This window comes from Schistocerca cancellata, chromosome 8 (assembly GCF_023864275.1).
Source record: "Schistocerca cancellata isolate TAMUIC-IGC-003103 chromosome 8, iqSchCanc2.1, whole genome shotgun sequence".
Classification (NCBI taxonomy): domain Eukaryota; kingdom Metazoa; phylum Arthropoda; class Insecta; order Orthoptera; family Acrididae; genus Schistocerca; species Schistocerca cancellata.
This window is the reverse complement of record NC_064633.1, coordinates 53285072-53312063: the sequence shown is the minus strand read 5'-3', so window position 1 is coordinate 53312063 and position 26992 is coordinate 53285072. Positions and strand designations below refer to the sequence as shown.

General features: G+C 43.3%; 1 protein-coding gene across 1 annotated transcript in view; it reads left to right on the top strand.

Moving 5' to 3' along the window:
* The window catches only part of LOC126095334 (ras-specific guanine nucleotide-releasing factor 2-like), a 1914760-nt gene that overhangs the window by 813116 nt on the left and 1074652 nt on the right, over positions 1–26992 (top strand). The window contains exon 3 of the mRNA XM_049910139.1: positions 6404–6513. Coding sequence (XP_049766096.1) covers positions 6404–6513 — 110 coding nt within the window. The remainder of the gene's footprint in view (positions 1–6403; positions 6514–26992) is intronic.

Below are 26992 nucleotides of genomic sequence, written 5' to 3'. Positions count from 1 at the left end.
TCTCTCCCAGTGCTTCTTAAGCTGCATTATGAATGGCTTCTTTGACCATCTCACACATCTTATCTGCAGAGGTTTCTTCAACGGCAGCAAGTTTTTCTGCTAGCCTTTGCTGGTACAAGAAACGGGTGGAACTATGGTGAAGGCTTTGTAAATTATATTGAATATTATTTGTTTTCTCTAACTCGGTTTCCACTTGAATTTTTGTGTCTCTGATAAATTTGAATAGTATCTTAGACATTAGAAAAAAGTGGTCTGATCCGCAGCCTGCACCTCCCAGAGCCCTCCCGTCTTGTACTACTAGCTTTGTTTTTGCTTTATTATGACATAGTCTATTATTTAATGGACTTGAGGTTAGCATTTGGTTTGATCCATGTGTATTTGTGGATGTCTTTACGCTTGAACCATCCATTCAGAATTCTTAAGTTATTTTGCATGTGAAATTCTATCAATCTTTCACCGTTACTATTTATGGTTTCTTCACCATATTGTCCCACTATGTTGTCATTAGCTTTCCATCCCGTTCTGGCGTTTACGTCTCCTAATAAAATGACTTATTTGTGATTCCCTATATTTACAAGATATCTTGTCAATTGAGTGTAGAATAAGTTTTTCTTCGCTACATCAGCGTCGTCGTTTGATGAATAGACTATAATAATACCACCGACTGGCCCTTTATTTTCATCTGTACCTTCAGAATTCTATCGCTGACATATTACCAGCTGGTTAGGTTTTTCTTGAGTTGTTTATTTATGGCAATGGCAACTCCACTTTGGGCTCGTTGTTCCTTTGGCACGCCACTATAAATATACATGTAATCATTTGTCCCTTCTCTACCATGCCCTTTCAGTTTCATTTCTGTTAGACCCACTATGTCGACATCAAGGTGCTTTATTTCTCTAAAGATTTCACGTTTCTTTTCAGAAATTCCTTGTATATTCCATGTCGCAATTCTCATTGTCATTTCTCGTGCCTGTTGTCGTCTTCGTTTTGATCCATTCCGTTCCGAGGCTAAATTGGGAGGTTTTGCACGTGATTTCTTTTACTAAGGTGGGGTGCAGGTTCAACGCCTAAACAGCCGACTTGGAGGACCCGGTGATTTTTAATTGTCGTTTTCTTGACGATTGCCTTTCTGGGCTCAGAGACTCTGTCTATCCCTCCCTTGGGTTCCTCTGGAAATGAGGTGCCACTTACGCCAAGTCCGCCATACCGAAGTCCATCTTCTTCGCCTTCCTTGCTGAAGTGGTCTTCACCCGTAACCCCGAGCACGGGTAACGCGTTATACTCCGCGATACTGGGTCACCAGTAGAAGTTTTCCACCAGTCCGAAGGCCGGGCCCACCCCCGTGACGCGGACGCGTCTGCTGACAATTACCCAAGTGCGCTTACAGAAGGGCGCTCTAATCACCCTGGGCCGGGTTAATGTGCGTGTATGGTTCCACGCACAAAAGCCAGAAAACTTAATACATAAAAAACGAGATGAAAGTAGGGAATGGGACTGAGTGAAACACTCAAAAAGCAGACATACCAATGTAGCCGAAGAAATAAGTTTGCGAAATGAACAAAGCAGATTTCCGACGACTGAAGTTCATGAAAGACAACGATCTCAGGTCCATGAATACTTTAGAATTCTATGGAATGTTCTAGAAAGTTCCAGAATTTTACTTAACATCCTTGAATGTCTATTACTGTTTTGCAATTTTCTCGATTGTTTTGTAATATTTCGGTGTTGCATAAGAAAATGAATAAGTGAACGACAAAGTACTGTATAACTTTATATCGTCCATGTTGGACTGTGTTTATGTCAACAAAAGTTTAAGGGGAGCCGGAGGTGCCTATGCTGCCCATGTTAAAATCACTAAGTTTGAGGAACATTTATGAATAAACTACCAAATAGAAAAATTTGAATTTTTTTTACATATAGAGTGGTTTAGTATTGCAGTTATGACAGAAGGATTTTGGAGTATCTTTTCTAGTTTCCTTCCAATTATTTTTTTTATTAATGACCCAATTTTTTTACAAATAATTGCTTTATAATTAAAATGAAATGAAACTACTGAACATATTGCCAGATGGCTGTGTTACAATGTAAGTTTGACCACTGTATAAAAATTTCATCTATCTAGCTTGAGTGGATTTTGAGAAAATGTTTCTTATATTCGAAAAATTCTAATTTATGGGAAATGGCTACAAAGTTTCTCAATACATTCCTGCACTATAGGATGGATTATCAGGGTCTTCTTCTTCATCCTCCAAAAGCTTCCTCTTCTGTCTTCTTTTCTGGCCTGTTGTTCCATCATACTTCATATACCTTTCTCTTCTTTCTGCTCCTCTTATCCTTTCTCTGTCAATATTTCTTAGTGCTCGTACAGTGTTCACCCCAGCTGTAAATCCTAATGCCTTCAGAAGTTCACACTTCACACTGTCCCCTTGGTTGTAGGTTGCTATTGCATCATAAATGCCAAAGTGTAGTGTTTTTATGCTTACAAACACCCTTTTAGGAATCACTTTCCAAATCAAATTGTTTGCGCTCTCCTCTCATTAGGATTCTGTGTCTTTAGTATAGACATTTGTGTAACAATTCTGGCTGTGCTAAGTCATGAAAAATTGGTTTTATTGCATTTATCACTGCTGCTGGCAAACCATGTTTGTGATCATAGTCCTTTTTTGCATTATATTTGCACCAGGAATCTTTTGGGCACAGGCTGTGTTGAGGGTATTCATTGGAAGAGGCAGTATGAAGGAACAATGCCCACACTGCTTTTCGCATGTCACTAACATTACTAGTATTTTGCCTTATAGCATACCTATAGTATCTCTGTAGACGTTCAATTACCTCGCCAGTAAGCCTGCCTCTCCCTCCTATTGTCTTTCCATCACTGAGCTTACTTGAACCCAAAGTTTGTTTGAGCCTTCGGAGCCGAAACGGTAAACAGCAAAGAGACGATGTTCCGCGCTCTTAGCGCTTCATTTGTCACAGAAAACAATGTAGCCAACCCTTGCACACTCGCTGTATGCGTAACATAAGGCGCTGTATGCGTAAAAGGCCGAGAAAATCCCAAGCAGTTCGCCAGGAAGTCACGAGAGGGTGTTAGATGCATTCAGCGGCTGCCCATTTCCTCTGCAGGCGTGGGGGAAAATGGTAATAACTCCACAATAATTCAAAGTTTACATTAAAGAGGAATGTTCCAATTAATTTTCGATACGAAAAAATAAATCGTAATTTTTTGGATTTGACCACCTCCGGTTCCCCTTAAATAAAACAATTGTCTGCGTCACTCTCTTCTTTCATCCAACGCCGCGTTTCGGGAGTTTGCACTCTCATCTTGACGTGGAACAATGACATTATGTAATTGCGAAGGCTTCCCCAGCCACAGTCAGTTGACATAAAAATTTTCTGGATATGGTATCGAGTCATGTTGTATAAAACTACTGCTGGAGAAAACCAACGCTTCGGCCACGGTTACAGACCCAGAAGAAGGCCGCTGCAACGGTGGCCGAAACGTTGGTTTTCTCCAGCAGTAGTTTTATACAACATGACTCGATACCATACACAGAAAACTTTTATATCGACTGACATCATGTTACATTTTTACTAGCTGAATGCAGCGACACAAACAAACTAAACATTAGAGCAATGTAAAGACCTTCAGAAATCCACGTAATCTAAATCTTACTATTTTTGTATAGTGCTTTGGAATTATCTTTGACGCAGACATCACTGTGAAGGACAATGCACCGTCCGAGATATTTTCGTGCGTGACCTGTCTCCCATGCAATATGGGAGCAAGCTGCTGAGGAATTGCAAAAATGGCAAGACAGTGGGGTTGTCAAACCTGTTCCTGCAAGCGAATGGGCATCACCCTTGGTTATTCTGAAGAAGCCTTCAGGTAGTTTACGTTTGTGTGGCGACTTTAAGGCAACAGTAGACCCACAAACTGTAGTGGATTCCTTTCCTCTTCCACGATCGGAGGAACTGATGGACAGACTGGAATAGGGCAGATACTTCTCAAATATAGATTCGTAAGATGTATATATACCGTTACCATCGGACGATACTGTCGTCAAGCGTCGTACGAGTGCTGAGCATTTAGGAAATTTAGGCTGTTTGTTTCAGGTTATGTCTGCAGCTGGATTAAAGTGCAACGAGGAAAAGTGCTCCTTCTTCTTGTAGTAGAAATGAATTATTTAGGTTATGTGTAAATGCACAGGGTATGTATTGCAACCTCCCCACAAAATAAAAAAAAAATAAATAATATGAATAAGATTCTAATTGAGTGTAACCTCAAAACAAAATTCTTTCACAGTATAACCTCCCCACAAAATTCGTTCCCATTTATAACCTCCCTACAGAAATCCATTCACATTTAACCTCCACACAAAGTTCTTTCTGATTTCATCTAAGCTCAAAATTCTTTCACATTTAGCGTAACCTCACAACAGAAAAATTCCTAAACCTCTCAACAGTAAAAATTATAATTATGTCGTTCACATTCAGTGTAACGTCCCAATAAAAAAATAAATTCAGTAACCTGGTAATAAAACAATGTAACTAACCTCTCAATTAAATTGTCGCTCACTTATGACTTTTCATTAATTCACTGTGAATTTAACCTGGTAAATTTTGGACGACAGCAGTGCTGCGTCATGGCCCTGAAAGATCATTCTGAATAAAAAAAGGAAAAATTCTTACCTCAATGAAGTCGCCGGATATATCTGCTCTTACAATAAATTTTTCCGGCACAGCTCTGTGCAATGCTGGCCGACCTATCTGTCATTTATGAAATACAGCAACTGATTTTTCTATTGCAATAATCGGGATGATCATGGATGGGAGAAATTAGTAAATTCTTTAAATTGAAATGAATGGTTGTTAAAAGTTACTTTTTACGAGGAAGATTATTATTACGAGAGTTTTAAAACATTTATACGTGACTTGAGATAACATTACTACATATGCACGAGGCTGCTGTTTACCTTGTACAATAATACTCAGGCTTCGGCATCGCTGCACCGCGACCGGGCCAGCCAACACGATACACCAGACCAGACCAGACCAGAGCAGACTCCAGACTAGCAACAACTTACTGCTACAGCTACACAGTTCCTACTGCAGTCAACACTGCTCTCTGGTCAGAGACATTGCATATCGCAGGCAGCGCATGAGCAATACATCGAAATTACATCTGCTCGGACCTCTTACAACATGCAACTACATCACACTTACGTGCGATTCGAGATCTGCCAGAGTGCCGTAATATGAAGGAGTTCCAGTCAGTCATGGGAAAGAGCAGCTATTATATAAAATGTATTACCTATCCTGCGTAAAATTGCTGCTTCACTTAATCAGCTGGCCCAGAAAAATTTGTCTTTTGTGTTGTCCAATAAATGCTAGAACGCATTTAAGCAACTGAAAGCGTCATTGTTAATTCATAGAAGTCTGATTTACTTTGACCCTGCTAAACGTGTCATATTAGCTGTGGATGCATCATCTTATGGAATTGGAGCGGTTCTCCTCCATGAGACTCTTCCGTGATCTTTTATTAAAGTCACTCGGGATGCAGAAATTGAAAAGAGTATTAGTGCAGCGAAGCTCTTCAAAAGGATCATTCCCGCTGTCTCAATTTTTCATTAAGTGTCTCCTATCCATGTTTCCAATACTGAATGAAAATTTCGAGTTCATCATGAAGACTGAGCTTGAGGCCTTTCTTCACTTTGAGAAGAACCATTAGATTGTCTTAATGTTATCAAAGGAAATTCTATCTCTTGAATGTGTGTAGCTATGGCACTTTTATTGGATGTGTTGTATCTATATGCGATAATGTGTGCTTTGAATCTAGTTCAGAAGGTGTGTCTGGACAGACCAACATATTGTACGGGGCATTAATTGTATTTTACCTTGTATACACATCAATTACCTTCACTGGTATTTGTACTGTGTGGCAGTCTATTACCTAATTTACTTTTGGTGGAAGATGCAACTCTTACATTGACTGTTCCAATACATTAGCATTTTTTTGTTTTTTGTTTTTCCAGAGTTGACTGGAGTTAATGCAAAAAGTGTACAAATATTAATGGCAAATATTTTGTGTAACAATCAAAAGATTTGTAAGAAAACTTGATTTTTATTTTACTCTTTTTGGAAATACTTGAAAGGCAGCCCTGGTACAAAAGCTTGGCCAATTTATCTTGCGTTGTTTCTTTCCTATCAAGTTTCTAATTTCTTAATGTATTTATGAATAGCATTATATAGTTTCTTATACAGAAATATTTTATTAATGTTTCAAACCCCAAAAAATGTGTGGTTGTAGCATTTTTCACTTGCAATAGTGAGCTCTTTATGCCCCCACTCCCTCCTGACCTGTGCTGGTACCTCGGTGAGAGCAGCAGCGATCTCCTTGTTGCAGCAACACTGCTTCGCCATCTCGTACCGCCGCGAGAACCAGCGTCAGTACGAGCTGCGGGCGGCCAACGAGTCCGACTGCAAGACGTGGATAGAGGCCATCCGGGAGGCGAGGTGAGTGTTCCTGTCACTCTGCACCTGTAATAACGCTACTGCGCCCATGACAGGAGGTGGTACACAGCAGTCTGAGTTCAGATATTGAATCACGAAGATAAAACTTCTGATGGTGAACTTTTTTTTAATCCACGTTGGGAATATACAGGGCTATTACAAATGATTGAAGCGTTTTCATAAATTCACTGTAGCTCCATTCATTGACATATGGTCACGACACACTACAGATACGTAGAAAAACTCATAAAGTTTTGTTCGGCTGAAGCCGCACTTCAGGTTTCTGCCGCCAGAGCGCTCGAGAGCGCAGTGAGACAAAATGGCGACAGGAGCCGAGAAAGCGTATGTCGTGCTTGAAATGCACTCACATCAGTCAGTCATAACAGTGCAACGGCACTTCAGGACGAAGTTCAACAAAGATACACCAACTGCTAACTCCATTCGGCGATGGTATGCGGAGTTTAAAGCTTCTGGATGCCTCTGTAAGGGGAAATCAACGGGTCGGCCTGCAGTGAGCGAAGAAACGGTTGAACGCGTGCGGGCAAGTTTCACGCGTAGCCCGCGTAAAATTGGCTTATGCCAGAACTGGAGACCGACAGCGCCGACTTCATCTTTCAACAGGATGGTGCTCCACCGCACTTCCATCATGATGTTCGGCATTTCTTAAACAGGAGATTGGAAAACCGATGGATCGGTCGTGGTGGAGATCATGATCAGCAATTCATGTCAGGGCCTCCACGCTCTCCGACTTAACCTCATGCGATTTCTTTCTGTGGGGTTATGTGAAAGATTCAGTGTTTAAACCTCCTCTACCAAGAAACGTGCCAGAACTGCTAGCTCGCATCAACGATGCTTTGGAACTCATTGATGGGGATATGCTGCGCCGAGTGTGGGAGGAACTTGATTATCGCCTTGATGTCTGCCGAATCACTAAAGAGGCACATATCGAACTTTTGTGAATGCCTAAAAAAACTTTTTGAGTTTTTGTATGTGTGTGCAAAGCATTGTGAAAATATCTGAAATAATAAAGTTATTGTAGAGCCGTGAAGTCGCTTCAATCATTTGTAACAACCCTGTAGAAAGTGACAACTATTGAACTCTTTCAAGTAAAATCGCCATAACTTCTGAACGATTTGCAGTAGGAAGTTCAAACAGCATGGTTGGCCGATGGGCATAAGGGGAATTAGTATGCGATTGCATGATTTGGTTTAGCGACGAAGCCTACGTTTATCTGGGTGGGTTAGTCAGTAAGCAAAATTGGCGCATTTGCTGGACTGAGAATCCCAATTCCGCGAGTCTTTTCACCCTCAACGGGTCTGTAGTGTACAATGCCCAGTCACGGAATAATCGGTGCGATATTCCTTGATGACACTGTGACTACCGAACGGTACGTGAAGGTTTTGCAAGATGGTTCCACCCCCAGTATCGAAAGTGACGCCGATTCCGACAAGATGTGGTTTATACAAGACGGACCTCGACCCCATCGAAGCAGTGTTCGATGTCCTGGTGGGGCACTTTGGGGACCGCGTTCTGGTTCTGGGGTACTCAGAGGGCACTGCGACTCGTTTTTGTGGGCACGGCAATAACCCCAAAACCATTGCGACAGCATCCATGCTCTGACACTTCAGCGGGTCATGCAGAATTTCGTTACTCGTCTGCGCCATGGTAAGGTGAATTTGGCGCAAATAATTTATGTGGGTATTATATTCATTATTCTTTCCATATTTAATTGCTTACGTTCATTATTATAAACGTTGGGGTTCGCCGATGACATTGTAATTCTGTCAGAGACAGCAAAGGACTTGGAAGAGCAGTTGAACGGAATGGATGGTGTCTTGAAGGGAGGATATAAGATGAACATCAACAAAAGCAAAACGAGGATAATGGAATGTAGTCGAATTAAGTCGTGTGATGTTGAGGGTATTAGATTAGGAAATGAGGCACTTTACAGTAGTAAAGGAGTTTTGCTATTTGGGGAGCAAAATAACTGATGATGGTCGAAGTAGAGAGGATATAAAATGTAGACTGGCAATGGCAAGGAAAGCGTTTCTGAAGAACAGAAATTTGTTAGCATCGAGTATAGATTTAAGTGTCAGGAAGTCATTACTGAAAGTATTTGCATGGAGTGTAGCCATGTATGGAAGTGAAACATGGACGGTAAATAGTTTGGACAAGAAGAGAATAGAAGCTTTTGAAATGTGGTGCTACAGAAGAATGCTGAAAATTAGATGGGTAGACCACATAACTAATGAGGAAGTATTGAATAGGATTGGGGAGAAGAGAAGTTTGTGGCACAACTTGACCAGAAGAAGGGATCGGTTGGTAGGACATGTTCTGAGGCATCAAGGGATCACCAATTTAGTATTGGAAGGCAGCGTGGAGGGTAAAAATCGTAGGGGGAGACCAAGAGATGAATACATTAAGCAGATTCAGAAGGATGTAGGTTGCAGTAGGTACTGGGAGATGAAGAAGCTTGCACAGGATAGAGTAGCATGGAGAGCTGCATCATACCAGTCTCTGGACTGAAGACCACAACAACAACAACAACATTATTATAAATAGTGTACTTAAGTACAACAAGCTGCATTTACACAAACTAATTACCGTAATGGACTTGAGTTTACACCACTTGTGATCTGTATGGGTCGTCCGGGAAGAACAGTTTGCTCATGTAGTATTAGGTGTAGGTGCTCCGAGGTGGACGGAGAAGCTGAGACAATGCAAAGAAATTTCTGACACACTCATACATATTTTATGCGCTGCCATACTTAAGTTGTACAGCAACAAGTTGGTTGTGCTTGTGGACAGATACAACGAAGCAGTGCCTGTCAAGGCGAGCGTTACTGAATACAAGGTCAACAGGACTATGTCTATCCTGGCCGACACACTGTCAATAACCGCAGTTTATTTCTATCAAACTCAATGAACAGTTTGTTAAAAAGTAGTAGGAAGTATAAAACATTTTTAATAATAACTTTTAAGTGCTGCAGAGGAAGTGGGATCCAGCTATTCATCGGAAAATACAATTTGATGAAACTGAAATTCAATCCACCTCTCCTACTGAAATTAAGAAAATAATAAATTGACTCAAAAGTAAAAGCTCACGTGGAATTCATGGCATTTCCATCAAAGAATTAAAAGCTTCTTCCCAACAGATTAGTAGGATTCTCAGCCACATATGTAGTAGCTGACTGAAACAGGGCATTTTTTGCAGATAGACTGAAATACACTATCGTTAAACTATTGCATATAAAAGGGGACAGGTCTGATGCTAACAACTACCGCCCAATCTCACTTCTGACAGCTTTATCCAAAATTCTTGAAAAAGTAACGTATTCAAGAGAAGCATCACGTATTTGCAAAAATGAAGTACTAACAAAATGTCAGTTTGGTTTTCAGAAAGGCTTTTCAACACAAAGTGCTACATATTCTTTCACTGACGAAATATTAAATGCATTGAATAACCGACCATCACCCATTGGGATATTTTGTGCACTCTCAAAGGCTTTTGACTGTGTGAATCATGAAGTCCTTCTAGATAAGATTACATTTTGTGGCATGAATGGGACAGTGCGCAAATGATTTAATTTATATTTAATTGGAAGGAAGTAGAAGGTTGAAATTAACAGTACAGATAGCCTCCGAAAATCAGCAGAGTCCTCTAACTTGGTTAAGAATGGTGTCCCACAGGGTTCCGTCTTGGGTCTTTTATTGTTCTTAATATATATTAATGACTTGCCTCTCTGTAGTCATGTAGATGCAAAGCTATTTCTTTTTGATGATGATACAAGTATAGTAATCACACGCAACAAACAAGAATCAGCTGAGAAAATTGTAAATAACGTCTACCAGAAAATGATTATATGGTTCTCTGCTAAAGTACCCTCCCTAAATTTTCAGAAAACACAGTTTATACAATTCTGTACAGTGAATTGCATAACGCCATTGATAATTATAGACTATGAGCAGAAGTCTGTTGCTAAGGCAGAATATTCAAATATCAGGGTGTGTGCATTGATGAGATGATCTGCTGAAACGTTTAGGTTCAGGGTTATTGCAAAATTTTGGTGATAAAAATAACAGTAAATTAGCCTACTGTGCCTATTTTCATTGAGTGCTCGAAAATGGCCTAAGGCCGAAATAGTACAATCGTACAGGAAATTAAGAAAATGACAGGTGAAGGCTTCAACAAAGCATTCAGAAAATTCATCGCAGCGGCGGACCCTACCGCAGTGAAAATTATGACACCCTGTGTTTTAGGCATGACAAGAAATGGATCCAGATGAACCTCAGAGTCTGTGCGCTCCACACCACAACGAAAAGGAGAGTTTACTGTGTTCGTGGGAGTGTCACCTCACTCTAACTTGCTGTCGGACGTCAGTTCCAGATGGACTGAAAGCTTCAGCACACTTTTGTGGTGATGATCTGCGTGCGATTCTCAGACTGTATTACTACAGTATTTGAGAATCAGAGCACTTAGTAATTTCCATCAAACTTCCCACATAATTTGAACCTTTCTGGTTCCAGGTTCGAATCCTGCCTCGGGCATGGATGTGTGTGATGTCCTTAGGTTAGTTAGGTTTAAGTAGTTCTAAGTTCTAGGGGACTGATGACCTCAGCGGTTGCGTCCCATAGTACTCAGAGCCATTTTTGAACCTTTCTAAACTTTCAATCGCTGACACTCGCAACAAAATAACGAAGGGAAGAAAGTTTATCACTTTGCGCTGTTTATGCGGAAAACTTAAGCGATAGGCTTAACGTTTTAATTCATTACGTATTTAACACTAATTCTGTTTGCAACACATTTTGCAGACATAATCCGCATCTAGCACTGAATGTACCTGGGAACTTATATCATTGTAGACACATGGTTCAGGAGATAGACATCATAAATTTTGAGATGCGTGAAAAGCCAGCTGATTTTTACTTGGAGGATTTGTGGGGGAGGGAAGGGGGGAGGAGTGACTGGTGGATACGATTGCGTCGATAATCTCCCATCCGATTCTGCAAAAGTCGCTCAAAATGTGTCACTACCTTTCATTGGCTATTTGACGATAGTTCTCCTGTCAAGTAAATTATTTGTTAGCAGCTTTCTTTGCTCTTGAATAATGCCTTTTCAACATTAAAAAAATCATCAAACAGATGATCCTTGTATAACGTTAGTATGCGGATGCATCTCACAGAACCTGTGTTTTTTACTGTGTAATGTTTATGACCTTCCAGGGGAGCTCCGGTTCGTCAGCTGTGCGTTATTGTTACTAACCGCAAGTCCCTTCTGAGGTAGTGCGGCGCTTTTGGAAGCTTGACATTTTCTAGCGAGATGTGTTTACATTATACGAACTGAAGCCTGGCTCATCCAAGTCCCGTTCACAAAAATCGCCATTTAAGGACCACAAGTTTAACACGATATTAACCAAAACTTTTTCTCCTTACCGAGCTACAGCTACAGTTTCCTTCTTTAAGAGCTCTGTGCCTGTGTTCAGTCACCAGTCAGAAATATCCAGTCCAAAACTCAGAAGACTAGCCGCAGATGTATAGAGGTATGCTTCATATTTAATAATCCGGTCGTGTTTTTAAAAACCATACAATTTTTTTGTAATTTCAAGCCTTCGATACCAAGAGTCAGGCTGCTTTACGGTGCATGTTCAGTTACAGTGAAATTATTTGCTACAGCAGAGAGAAGCTTTCACGACATGGCACAGTTACAGCACTGATATTAATGACATATTGTTTCCGTAGTACTTGCGTACGTTATGTGATTCCATGTAGCAAAAAATTTCTTTTATGGATCACGAAAAATATACCGGGCGGTTGTAATCAAACTTTCCCCATTTTACACGTTATACCACGGAAACTGATTACTGCACAACAACCAAACTTGGTAGCATTAATGTCAAGGACATGGAGAAGACAAATAACGCAGAAACTGTTGAATTGAAACACTTTTAATGTGCTGGTACAGTACATCATACCACGGCATATCGGTGCCACCACTGCTACAAAAGAGGCTCAATATGGTCGCCATCAGTGTCCAGAAGAGTCTGAAAGCGCAGCGTTCCATTCTTCACACCAGAACCAAGCATACCCATAGTATGGTGGCCACCTCTCTTTATATGCTGTGCTTCAGATCAGCACAAGCATGAATGTCCCCCTGGTGAACCCTGTCCTCCAGGTAGCCCTACAACCAGAAATCACAGGGAGTGAGACCTGGTGATCGTGCTGGCCAAGCATTTGGAAACAATCGGCTCATAATTTGATCGTTTCCAGATGTGTTTGGAGAAGCAGATCAACTTCACGTGCGGTGTGCGGCGGGGCCCCATCTTGCGTATCTCTCTCCTGTAGGGTGGGAATGACATGCTGGTGAAGCGTATTGCAGTATCGTCGGCCAGTCACACGTCACGTCTTTGGTTCTCTCTTTACCTCGTGAATATACGAGGTGCATTCGAGTTCTAAGGCCTCCGATTTTTTTTCTAATTAACTACTCACCCGAAATCGATGAACGACGTAATCGCCCTGCAGACGTACACATTTTTCACAACGCTGACGCCATGATTCCATGGCAGCGGCGAAGGCTTCTTTAGGACCACTGGAAAATCGCTGAGGCAATAGCAGCACGGCTGGTGAGTGCGCGGCCACGGAGAGTGTCTTTCATTGTTGGAAAAAGCCAAAAGTCACTAGGAGCCAGGTCAGGTGAGTAGGGAGCATGAGGAATCACGTCAAAGTTGTTATCATGAAGAAACTGCTGCGTAACGTTAGCTCGATGTGCGGGTGCGTAGTCTCGTTGAAACAGCACACGCGCAGCCTTTCCCGGACGTTTTTGTTGCAGTGTAGGAAGGAATTTGTTCTTCAAAACATTTTCGTAGGATGCATCTGTTACCGTAGTGCCCTTTGGAACGCAATGGGTAAGGATTACGCCCTCGCTGTCCCAGAACATGGACACCACAATTTTTTCAGCGCTGGCGGTTACCCGAAATTTTTTGGTGGCGGTGAATCTGTGTGCTTCCATTGAGCTGTCTGGCGCTTTGTTTCTGGATTGAAAAATGGCATTCACGTCTTATCCATTGTCACAACCGATGAAAAGAAAGTTCCATTCATGCTGTCGTTGCGCATCAACATTGCTTGGCAACATGCCACACGGGCAGCCGTGTGGTCGACCGTCAGCATTCGTAGCACCCACCTGGATGACACTTTTCGCATTTTCAGGTCGTCATGCAGGATTGTGTGCACAGAACCCACAGAAATACCAACTCTGGAGGCGATCTGTTCAACAGTCATTCGGCGATCCCCCAAAACAATTTTCTCCACTTTCTCGATCATGTCGTCAGACCGGCTTGTGCGAGCCCGAGGTTGTTTCGGTTTGTTGTCACACGATGTTCTGCCTTCATTAAACTGTCGCACCCAGGAACGCACTTTCGACACATCCATAACTCCATCACCACATGTCTCCTTCAACTGTCGACGAATTTCAATCGGTTTCACACCACACAAATTCAGAAAACGAATGATTGCATGCTGTTCAAGTAAGGAAAACGTCGGAATTTTAAGTATTTAAAACAGTTCTCATTCTCGCCGCTGGCGGTAAAATTCCATCTGAGATACGAAGCTGCCATCTCTGGGACGTATTGACAATGAACGCGGCCTCATTTTAAAACAATGCGCATGTTTCTATCTCTTTACAGTCTGGAGAAAAAAAATCGGAGGCCTTAGAACTTGAATGCACCTCGTAGTACATACACACATCAAAAAACGGTTTGCATCACCCTAGCTCCCAGAACTCCTGAAGATAATTGACTGTTGATATTGTTTCACAGACACAGTCCCTTTGACTGTTCAGAGATGTCACTAAACCCGCCGAAGGATGCAAACAACCGTGCATGAGCACCGCGTATTAGACGGAGGGGGTAGGACAGCCGATCAGTTCCAGTCATTCCACCAGGAAGGAGGCACAAGGCTCGTGTTGTCTGTGGTTCAACCATACATAGACGGTCAATCATGTAGTAAGGAAGATGTCGCAGGTAAAAGACACTGGAATAGGATTCCGTATCACTCCCGGATGTGGGTCAAACCCAGTTGGGTCATCCATATTTAGATTTTTCGGTAATTTTCCTTCATACACTCCTGGAAATGGAAAAAAGAACACATTGACACCGGTGTGTCAGACCCACCATACTTGCTCCGGACACTGCGAGAGGGCTGTACAAGCAATGATCACACGCACGGCACAGCGGACACACCAGGAACCGCGGTGTTGGCCGTCGAATGGCGCTAGCTGCGCAGCATTTGTGCACCGCCGCCGTCAGTGTCAGCCAGTTTGCCGTGGCATACGGAGCTCCATCGCAGTCTTTAACACTGGTAGCATGCCGCGACAGCGTGGACGTGAACCGTATGTGCAGTTGACGGACTTTGAGCGAGGGCGTATAGTGGGCATGCGGGAGGCCGGGTGGACGTACCGCCGAATTGCTCAACACGTGGGGCGTGAGGTCTCCACAGTACATCGATGTTGTCGCCAGTGGTCGGCGGAAGGTGCACGTGCCCGTCGACCTGGGACCGGACCGCAGCGACGCACGGATGCACGCCAAGACCGTAGGATCCTACGCAGTGCCGTAGGGGACCGCACCGCCACTTCCCAGCAAATTAGGGACACTGTTGCTCCTGGGGTATCGGCGAGGACCATTCGCAACCGTCTCCATGAAGCTGGGCTACGATCCCGCACACCGTTAGGCCGTCTTCCGCTCACGCCCCAACATCGTGCAGCCCGCCTCCAGTGGTGTCGCGACAGGCGTGAATGGAGGGACGAATGGAGACGTGTCGTCTTCAGCGATGAGAGTCGCTTCTGCCTTGGTGCCAATGATAGTCGTATGCGTGTTTGGCGCCGTGCAGGTGAGCGCCACAATCAGGACTGCATACGACCGAGGCACACAGGGCCAACACGCGGCATCATGGTGTGGGGAGCGATCTCCTACACTGGCCGTACACCACTGGTGATCGTCGAGGGGACACTAAATAGTGCACGGTACATCCAAACCGTCATCGAACCCATCGTTCTACCATTCCTAGACCGGCAAGGGAACTTGCTGTTCCAACAGGACAATGCACGTCCGCATGTACCCCGTGCCACCCAACGTGCTCTAGAAGGTGTAAGTCAACTACCCTGGCCAGCAAGATCTCCGGATCTGTCCCCCATTGAGCATGTTTGCGACTGGATGAAGCGTCGTCTCACGCGGTCTGCACGTCCAGCACGAACGCTGGTCCAACTGAGGCGCCAGGTGGAAATGGCATGGCAAGCCGTTCCACAGGACTACATCCAGCATCTCTACGATCGTCTCCATGGGAGAATAGCAGCCTGCATTGCTGCGAAAGGTGGATATACACTGTACTAGTACCGACATTGTGCATGCTCTGTTGCCTGTGTCTATGTGCCTGTGGTTCTGTCAGTGTGATCTTGTGATGTATCTGACCCCAGGAATGTGTCAATAAAGTTTCCCCTTCCTGGGACAATGAATTCACGGTGTTCTTATTTCAATTTCCAGGAGTGTATATGAAGGAAAACAGCAGGACGGTTCCTTTGAAAGGACACGATCGATTTTTTACTCCATTCTTCCTCAATCTCAGATTGTGCTCTGTATCTAATGAACTCGTCATCGATTGGATGTTAAAATTTAATCTTATTCCATTTATTCATAATTGTACTTATTTTTAAATTATTTTCAGTGAGTGGACGATAACGTCGCCTGATCTCGCGGAATATCATTTCATATTCACCAGAGAAATACACCCACAAACAATCGATCTGTTGATACCTACCTGGAAGCGTGTAGCACAGTTTTGTACCTTACGAAGGCGGCTGCACGTAAGAGGCTTGTCCTTCGCCATGGAAGCATTAGGAGGCGACACTGATCCACGGTCTCTCATCAGCAGCCCGCAGCAAGTGTACAGGGTGACTCGAAAGAAAGCGAAATTTTCGAACACCTTGTGGCAACGATGCCGAATGACGCACGGAAAGCCGCTCGCGCCGTCTCGCCGTATAGTGAACAGTAAGCGCGGAGCGAAGGGACGGTTTGCAGCGAGCGTTTGCGGTAAAAGCCTGTTACGACCATGACAATGACAACGACAGTTGAAGAGGAATGGACATCTCTAAAAAGGACCATCACAGAAGTTGGGAAGGAAAACATAGGTACAAAGAAGGTAGCTGCGAAGAAACCATGGATAACAGAAGAAATACTTCAGTTGATTGATGAAGGAGGAAGTACAAACATGTTCCGGGAAAATCAGGAATACAGAAATACAAGTCGCTGAGGAAATAAACAAATATGAAGTGCAGGGAAGCTAAGACGAAATGGCTGCAGGAAAAATGTGAAGACATTGAAAAAGATATGATTGTCGGAAGGACATACTCAGCATACAGGAAAGTCAAAACAACCTTTGGTGACATTAAAAGCAACAGTGGTAACATTAAGACTGCAACGGGAATTCCACTGTTAAATGCAGAGGAGAGAGCAGATAGGTGGAAAGAATACATTGAAAGCCTCTATGAGGGTGAAGAATTGTCTGATGTGATAGAAGAAGAAACAGGAGTCGATTTAGAAGAGATAGGGGATCCAGTATTAGAATCGGAATTTAAAAGAGCTTTGGAGAACTTACGGTCAAATAAGGCAGAAGGGATAGATAACATTCCATCAGAATTTCTAAAATCATTGGGGGAAGTGGCAACAAAACGACTATTCACGTTGGTGTGTAGAATATATGAGTCTGGCGATATACCATCTGACTTTCGGAAAAGCATCATCCACACAATTCCGAAGACGGCAAGAGCTGACAAGTGCGAGAATTATCGCACAATCAGCTTAACAGCTCACGCATCGAAGCTGCTGACAAGAATAATATACAGAAGAATGGAAAAAAAATTGAGAATGCGCTAGGTGACGATCAGTTTGGCTTTAGGAAAAGTAAAGGGACGAGAGAGGCAATTCTGACGTTACGGCTACTAATGGAAGCAAGGCTAAAGAAAAATCAAGACACTTTCATAGGATTTGTCGACTTGGAAAAAGCGTTCGACAATAAAAAATGGTGCAAGCTGTTCGAGATTCTGAAAAAAGTAGGGGTAAGCTATAGGGAGAGACGGGTCATATACAATATGTACAACAACCAACAGGGAATAATAAGAGTGGACGATCAAGAACCAAGTGCTCGTATTAAGAAGGGTGTAAGACAAGGCTGTAGCCTTTCGCCCCTACTCTTCAATCTGTACATCGAGGAAGCAGTGATGGAAATAAAAGAAAGGTTCAGGAGTGGAATTAAAATACAAGGTGAAAGGATATCAATGATACGATTCGCTGATGACATTGCTATCCTGAGTGAAAGTGTAGAAGAATTAAATGATCTGCTGAACGGAATGAAGTCTAATGAGTACACAGTATGGTTTGAGAGTAAATCGGAGAAAGACGAAGGTAATGAGAAGTAGTAGAAATGAGAACAGCGAGAAACTTAATATCAGGATTGATGGTCACGAAGTCAATGAAGTTAAGGAATTCTGCTACCTAGGCAGTAAAATAACCAATGACGGACGGAGCAAGGAGGACATCAAAAGCAGACTCGCTATGGCAAAAAAGGCATTTCTGGCCAAGAGAAGTCTACTAATATCAAATACCGGCCTTAATTTGAGGAAGAAATTTCTGAGGATGTACGTCTGGAGTACAGCATTGTATGGTAGTGAAACATGGACTGTCGAAAAACCAGAACAGAAGAGAATCGAAGCATTTGAGATGTGGTGCTGGGGACGAATGTTGAAAATTAGGTGGACTGATAAGGTAAGGAATGAGGAGGTTCTACGCAGAATCGGAGAGGAAATGAATATGTGGAAAACACTGATAAGGAGAAGGGACAGGATGATAGGACATCTGCTAAGACATGAGGGTATGACTTCCATGGTGCTAGAGGGAGCTGTAGAGGGCAAAAACTGTAGAGGAAGACAGAGATTGGAATACGTCAAGCAAATAATTGAGGACGTCGGTTGCAGGTGCTACTCTGAGATGAAGAGGTTAGCACAGGAAAGGAATCCGTGGCGGGCCCCATCAAACCAGTCAGTAGACTGATGACCCAAAAAAAAGAAACGACAATGGACGTGTGCAGTCAGCGCGCCGACAATTTCTGCGTCATTTCAACACTGAACGGCACGGTCGTGTCCCCTCGACGCACGCAATCAACACCCGCATCCGCAGTTTTAAAGCTACTGGTTCTGCATTCGAGAAGCAGTCTCCAGGATGACCTTGAACTTCTCGTACGAGAGAGAATATCGAGCCTTTGTGAACTGCTTTCGTAAGAAGCCCGCAGCGCTCTGTTAGACATCTATACAGTTCCATCGTTCGAGGGTTCAACGAATGCTAAAAGTGAATTTAAATTTCCATCCGTGCAAGCTGCAGCTCGTTCAGCAACTTCAGCATAAAGATATTTAAATCTTAGGGAATATGGTGAACGCATGTTATCAGAAGTGCTCAACTACTACAATTTAACTGCCTGTAGACGTTGAATGAAGCTTAATTCCACTTCACTAAGACTCAGCAAAATCCACGTTAGCTAAACGAGCGTCCATTGCACAGCAGCAAGGTTACTGCATGGTTAGCCATGTCATAAATGCCGTTACAGGCCCCTAATTTTTTGAAGATGATTAGTGCCCAACCACTATAACATCTGTTCGGTATGTTGCCATGATGGAATGTTTTGTTGGCCAAGAACTGCCCACATGCCTGGCAGCAGTTGATTTCAAGATGTAAGCATGACGGAGCAAACAGCACGTACGGGACGGATACTGATGGCGCCTGTGTGACGATTGTTTGCTAACAATGCCAATTGAAGGCACCGTGATATTGCAGGGCCCCCAAGATCGACTGACCTGAAAGTGTGTTTTTGCTTTGTGGGGGCCATCTTAAGAGCGCTGTTTCTTGTACTCCAACTGCTACCAAAACTTAGAGTAATAATACAGATCTCCAGGATTCATATTGAATTGTTACGTCAAGCCATGTCTAGCGTTCCTATCAGGCTGCAGCAATGTGTGCATCGACGGTGACCTCATCTGTTGGATCTGATATTCAAGAGATGAAAATGCTTGTGACATTCAATAATGGCTTACTCTGTACTCTACATTGACATAAATAAATACGTGTAAAGTGACTCTTCTCATCCATTAATCCCTATTCCAAAATTTCCCGTTCTTTTGAGTCGCCGTGGGTATGGATCAATGAAGAATCCAACACTCGCCCAGCACATTCTATGACGTTGCGGGGGTTGAGTTGAGGACAGTAAAAGGCTCGCAGCCTTCCTCATATTCGGAAAGTGTGCCTCCCGAAATCATTCTGACACAACGGGGGAGCGGTGAATTGGTGCAGTGTCTCGCCGGATTCACAGGACACTTGTGGGACGCTGCAGACAAACATTAGGGTGCACATGTTGGGACAGTAGGTGTCGTGATTCACTATGGCAGGCGTATCAGGATGTCCATTTCGTTGCTCGTTGGCATCCCCCGCACGTCAATACCTCCGTATCAATGCACCAACGATGCACCGATTCGTGGATCTTGAATAGATAAAGCCCTCATCGGGGGAGGATTATAGTTGGTGACCGTATCTTTAAACTGCTGAACTCGTTAACTTTGGTGAGCCTCCGTGTTTCTATACAGTCTAAACGCATGCTTGATGGCTCATTGAAAGTTCCAAATTACGTGTACAAATGTCTTACGCCTGTCATATAAACAATTGGTCTGTCAATTTCTTGAGTCTGGCTGGTTCTGCAACAATTTCAGATAGATGAGCTGTATCCAGGTATGGAACTTCACATTTCGTAGAGAAAGAACATCAGCTACGTCGGTATAGCGCATGTTACCACACTACAAGAGTCATGGGGTCGTTCCATTTTAAATGCCTTTCAACAACCGTGGGATGGTACTTCAAAGATGTTACTGCTTCGAGAGTTACATCTCTGATTCAGTACTCGGAAACACTGGACAGGATAAGAATTCGGATGGTGCGTGAGACTCCGCGCGTTTCAACAGGCGATGAGGCTTCAGACAACTCTTGTCGTTGCGGTCCGAAACACACCTCCGAGCTTGTCTGTTTGTACACTCAGCATTCAACGGATCTTGTTAACTACGGTCGAGCCTTGGTACACCTCTATAGCTTCTACCACCAACAGTTCCTTCTTTATTAGTTTAACCATTCCCTCACTTCTCATAATATGTGCTAAAAACCTACCCCTTCTTTTAGTAAAGTTTCACGTTTTACTTCCATATAAGGCTACACTCCAGACATATACGTTTAGAATAGACTTCCGGAAGTTACTATATTCTACGGTATTAAATTTTCCATTTTCGGCAATAGTTATCTTTCGATTAGCTTTTGAAAACTCCACATGCTGTAACTAAAGAAATAAATCTTCAATAAAATTCTTCAGGGTATCAGACCGCATCGTCATAATTTAAAATGCGCCAACGTTTCGGCCAGCGTTGCAGCTAGCCTTCATCAGGGCCTTTAACGTAAGGCCCTGATGAAGGCTAGCTGCAACGCTGGCCGAAACGTTGGCGCATTTTAAATTATGACGATGCGGTCTGATACCCTGAAGAATTTTATTGAAGAAGACAACGGCCGCGGAAGCCTACGCTTACATTTAAAGAAATAAAGTTGAAAGAATTCTGAACATTGTTATTTGTACTGTACTTTAGAAGCACCCTTAGCGACACTTCACACAAATCATTTTATTGATGAGAGGGAAGTTGCCAGTTTATAGCCTATTGTAATTATACTGTATAAAGTTAACGCTAAGTACACCTGCTTCCGAGTATTCTACTAGAAAATCCATATATACTATACAAAATTTTATTACTGTGAGAAAATAAAAAGAAATCTTATTTTCAGAAGGATCTGTGGCAGTGACATTCACACGTTTGCTTCATACTATCTTTCGTTTTCTCAAGCACATAACAGCATTTTCTATATTTAAAATTATTTTAATAAAATATGCTACTTACTATGTTATTACCCATTCTAACTGTGACACTATGTGCTTTACTCTATACAGGGTGTTACATGAAGGTACGGCCAAACATTCCTCACACACAAGTAACGAAAAGATGTTATGTGGACATGTGTCCGGAAACGCTTAATTTCCATGTTAGAGCACATTTTAGTTTCGTCAGTATGTACTGTACTTCCTCGATTCACCGCCAGCTCGCCCAATTGAAGGAAGGTAATGTTGACTTCGGTGCTTGTGTTGACATACGACTCATTGCTCTACAGTACTAGCATCAAGCACATCAGTACGTAGCGTCAACAGGTTAGTGTTCATCATGAAAGTGGTTTTGCAGTCAGTGCAATGTTTACAAATGCGGAGTTGGCAGATGCCCATTTGATGTATGGATTGGCACGGGGCAATAGCCGTGGTGCGGTACGTTTGTATCGAGGCAGATTTCCAGAACGAAGGTGTCCCGACAGGAAGACGTTCGAAGCAATTGATCGGCGTCTTAGGGAGCACGGAACATGCCAGCCTATGACTCGCGACTTGGGAAGACCTAGAACGACGAGGACACCTGCAATGGACGAGGCAATTCTTCGTGAAGTTGACGATAACCCCAATGTCAGCGTCAGAGAAGTTGCTGCTGTACAAGGTAACGTTGACCACGTCACTGTATGGAGAGTGCTACGGGAGAACCAGTTGTTTCCGTACCATGTACAGCGTGTGCAGGCATCATCAGCAGCTGATTTGCCTCCACGGGTACACTTCTGCGAATGGTTCATCCAACAATGTGTCAATCCTCATTTAAGTGCAAATGTTCTCTTTACGGATGAGGCTTCATTCCAACGTGATCAAATTGTAAATTTTCACAAACAACATGTGTGGGCTGACGAGAATCCGCACGCAATTCTGCAATCACGTCATCAACACAGATTTTCTGTGAACGCTTGGGCGGGCATTGTTGGAGATGTTTTGTTTGGGCCCCATGTTCTTCCACCTACGCTCAATGGAGCACGTTATCATGCTTTTCATACGGGATACTCTACCTGTGTTGCTAGAGTGTGTGCCTTTACAAGTACGACACAACATGTGGTTCATGCACGATGGAGCTCTTTCACATTTCAGTCGAAGTGTTCGTACGCTTCACAACAACAGATTCGGTGACCGATGGATTGGAAGAGGCAGACCATTTCCATGGCCTCCACGCTCTCCTGACCTCAACCCTCTTGACTTTCATTTATGGGGGCATTTGAAATCTCTTGTCTATGCAACCCCGGTACCAAATGTGGAGACTCTTCGTGCTCGTATTGTGGACGGCTGTGATACAATACGCCATTCTCCAGGGCTGCATCAGCGCATCAGGGATTCCATGCGACGGAGGGTGGATGCATGAATCCTCGCTAACGGAGGACATTTTGAACATTTCCTGTAACAAAGTGTTTGAAGTCACGCTGGTACGTTCTGTTGCTGTGTGTTTCCATTGCATGATTAATGTGATTTGAAGAGAAGTAATAAAATGAGCTCTAACATGGAAAGTAAGCGTTTCCGGACACATGTCCACCTAACATATTTTCTTTCTTTGTGTGTGAGGAATGTTTCCTGAAAGTTTGGCCGTACCTTTTTGTAACACCCTGTATGCATTTTAGTTTACGTTATCTATGTCTTCGCCGGCCGCGGTGGTCTAGCGGTTCTGGCGCTGCAGTCCGGAACTGCGGGACTGCTACGGTCGCAGGTTCGAATCCTGTCTCGGGCATGGGTGTGTGTGATGTCCTTAGGTTGGTTAGGTTTAAGTAGTTCTAAGTTCTAGGGGACTTATGACCTAAGATGTTGAGTCCCATAGTGCTCAGAGCCATTTCCATTTTCCATCTATGTCTTCCTATCAGTTATTTCATAACATAGCACACCAACGTTTTCGTAACTCTTGTCAATATGTTGAAGTAATTTTGATACTATTACAAGTGGATCTGTATTTGTTCTACCCATCAATTAAAAATCCTTTTTTCGTTGAAACTACGCCTTATCACTCTATCGGTCTAGTAGTTCCCCTTGTTAATACCATGTTAACTAATTTATTTGAAAAGGTGCCAAATATGCGTTTTTCGTGGAATCTTTAAATATAACGTTTGTATGTGAATCGTACATTTGTTATATCATTCTGCTACACTTAAAATTGTCATGATACAAAAACCCATATTCAAAACAATTTTGGTTTCTTTTTTAAATGTTCAGGTAATTAAAATGGAGCTCACTGCGTGCAAATCAAAAGAAAAAGAAGAGTATGGCAGATCAGTTTTATAGTAGGAAGATCAGAAAAAAGGAGGCATATACATAGTACAAGCTCAGTTGGAGAAGGAGACGATTTAGGGAAAGAGTGGATAACATAAGTTAGAATGACTGGACGGGGAAGATATCCCCCCTCCTACAGGGAGCCATTACGTTTATCTTGTTGCTGCTGTAATACGAGATACTACACAAACAATTGGAAACGCCATGGCAGAACTTTTACGCAATAAATGTCTTGTGTTGACGAAAATGCACCCGCCAGTACAACTGCGGGTTCTTTATTTTGCGCTGGGAGGAGACCGAGTGCAAACTATAATGCATAAAATATTAGTTATCTTTACTACAACATATATATGATGAATTGCTTAACTTTGTACAACTCATTTTCATAGGAATGTTCTAAGTATTTACAATCGTGTGTAAATATTAATGTATAACATGATACAGAAAAATACAAGTCCCTCACTCAGAGTATGTTTTAAACTAACTTCGCTTACAGTTCAGCCTAAGATATTAATTACGGTGCTGGCCTACTACAAGAAGCCGCTGCCATACTAGTCCACTGTCACGGAATGAGCTGAGCTGTCCTGTGCCCAGCTTAAGTAGAAGAGCGGATGCAGCAACGTAGCGAGGCAAACTCTGTGGGCGTGGCCGCTCCGGCGACGCTCATTCGCCAATGCGGCTTGCAGTTGACTGTTGGGGTTGACTGCGAGATACCAATCCCGCTTGGCATCTACTCCTCGGACGACACCACAAAAAGGATAGGTCACACTGGGATAGTTTGCACTTATCGCGGACTGGAATGTAGACAGATTTGACTTAGTGGGTTGTTTTTAAGGAACTATTTATTTTGAGAACGACTTTCTATGACAGCCGTCGATAGACAACAATTGTGAAACACATCGATTGATGCTAAGTTAAAAAAATTGTAGCTTTGGAAACAGCTTAATGACAACGAAAGCAGCTAGCTGACTGAGAGTGAAGTGTCTTCTTTCTGTGGTACCGTACTCTTCTGATCACATGTGAGAGGTCAATTATGGAAACTATTAAGCAACTGAAAATCAGGGATGGAATAATGACAGTATTACCAAAAGGATAGATTGCTGCTCACCGTATAATGGAGGTGCTGAGTCGCAGACAGGCACAAGAAAAACACTGGTAAACAAGTAAGCTTTGGCCAAAAGGCATTCTGAATTAGACAACATAACACATACACATTCACGAAAACGCTACTCAGACACAATTGATCACTGTCTCTGGCTACCAAAGCCACTACATGTGGCATCAGGGTGGTAGGGGTAAGGAAGAGCCTGGGGTGGGGATGGGGAGGGATAGCAGGGTAGTGGTGGGGGACACTGAACTGCTGTTTGTGGGAGCATACATGGACAATGTGGGGGGGGGGGGGGGTATGGCAGCTAGGTGCTATTGGGAGTTCAGACAGTGGACAGAGGAGTGGGGGCAAAGGAAAAGGAATGAACAAAAAAGACTGTGCATATTTTGGTGGAATAGAAGGCAGTGTAGTGCTGGAGTAAGAGCAGGGAATGGGATAGGTGAATGAAGGTCAGTGACTTATGAACGATATTTTGCAGGGAGAGTTCCCACAGGTGCAATGATCCTGGTGGCACAGGCTGTGAAGCAGTCATTGAAATGAAGAATGCCGTGCTGGGCAGCGTGCTCAGCAACTGAGTGGTCCAGCTGTTTCTTGCTCATAGTTTTTCAGTGGCCACTCATATGGACAAACAGTTTGCTGGTTGTCATGTCCACATTCAGTGCACCACAATAGTTGCAGCTTAGCTTGTAGCTCTACATCTATATCTACGATCCGCAAGCCACCCGACGGTGTGTGGCGGAGGGCACTTAACGTGCCACTGTCATTACCACCCTTTCCTGTTCCAGTCGCGTATGGTTCGCGGGAAGAACGACTGCCGGAAAGCCTCCGTGCGCTCTCGAATCTCTCAGATTTTACGTCCGTGATCTCCTCGGGAGGTATAAGTAGGGGGAAGTAATATATTCGATACCTCATCCAGAAACGCATCCTCTCGGAACCTGGACAGCAAGCTACACCGCGATGCAGAGCGCCTCTCTTGCAGAGTCTGCCACTTGAGTTTGCTAAACATCTTCGTAACGCAGTCACGCTTACCAAATAACCCTGTGACGAAACGCGCCGCTCTTCTTTGGATCTTCTCTATCTCCTCCGTCAACCCGATCTGGTACGGATCCCACACTGATGAGCAATACTCAAGTATAGGTCGAACGAGTGTTTTGTAAGCCACCTCCTTTGTTGATGGACTACATTTTCTAAGGACTCTCCCAATGAATCTCAACCTGGTACCCGCCTTACCAACAATTAATTTTATATGATCATTCCACTTCAAATCGTTCCGCACGCATACTCCCAGATATTTTACAGAAGTAACTGCTACCAGTGTTTGTTCCGCTATCATATAATCATACAATAAAGGATCCTTCTTTCTATGTATTCGCAATACATTACATTTGTCTATGTTAAGGGTCAGTTGCCACTTCCTGCACCTAGTGTCTATCCGCTGCAGATCTTCCTACATTTCGCTGCAATTATCTAATGCTGCAACTTCTCTGTATACTACAGCATCATCCGCGAAAAGCCGCATGGAACTTCCGACACTATCTACTAGGTCATTTATATGTATTGTGAAAAACAATGCTCCCATAACACACCCCTGTGGCACGCCAGAGGTTACTTTAACGTCTGTAGACGTCTCTCCATTGAGAACAACATGCTGTTTTCTGTTTGCTTAAAAACTCTTCAATCCATCCACACAGCTGGTCTGATATTCCGTAGGCTCTTACTTTGTTCATCAGGCGACAGTGCGGAACTGTATCGAACACCTTCCGGAAGTCAAGGAAAATGGCATCTACCTGGGAGCCTGTATCTAATGTTTTCTGGGTCTCGTGAACAAATAAAGCGAGTTGGGTCGCACACGATCGCTGTTTCCGGAATCCATGACGATTCCCACAGAGTAGATTCTGGGTTTCCAGAAACGACATGATACGCGAGCAAAAAACATGTTCTAAAATTCTACAACTGATCGACGTCAGGGATATAGATATATAATTTTGCGCATCTGCTCGACGACTCTTCTTGAAGACTGGGACTACTTGTGCTCTTTTCCAAGTATTTGGAACCTTCCGTTCCTCTAGAGACTTGCGGTACACGGCT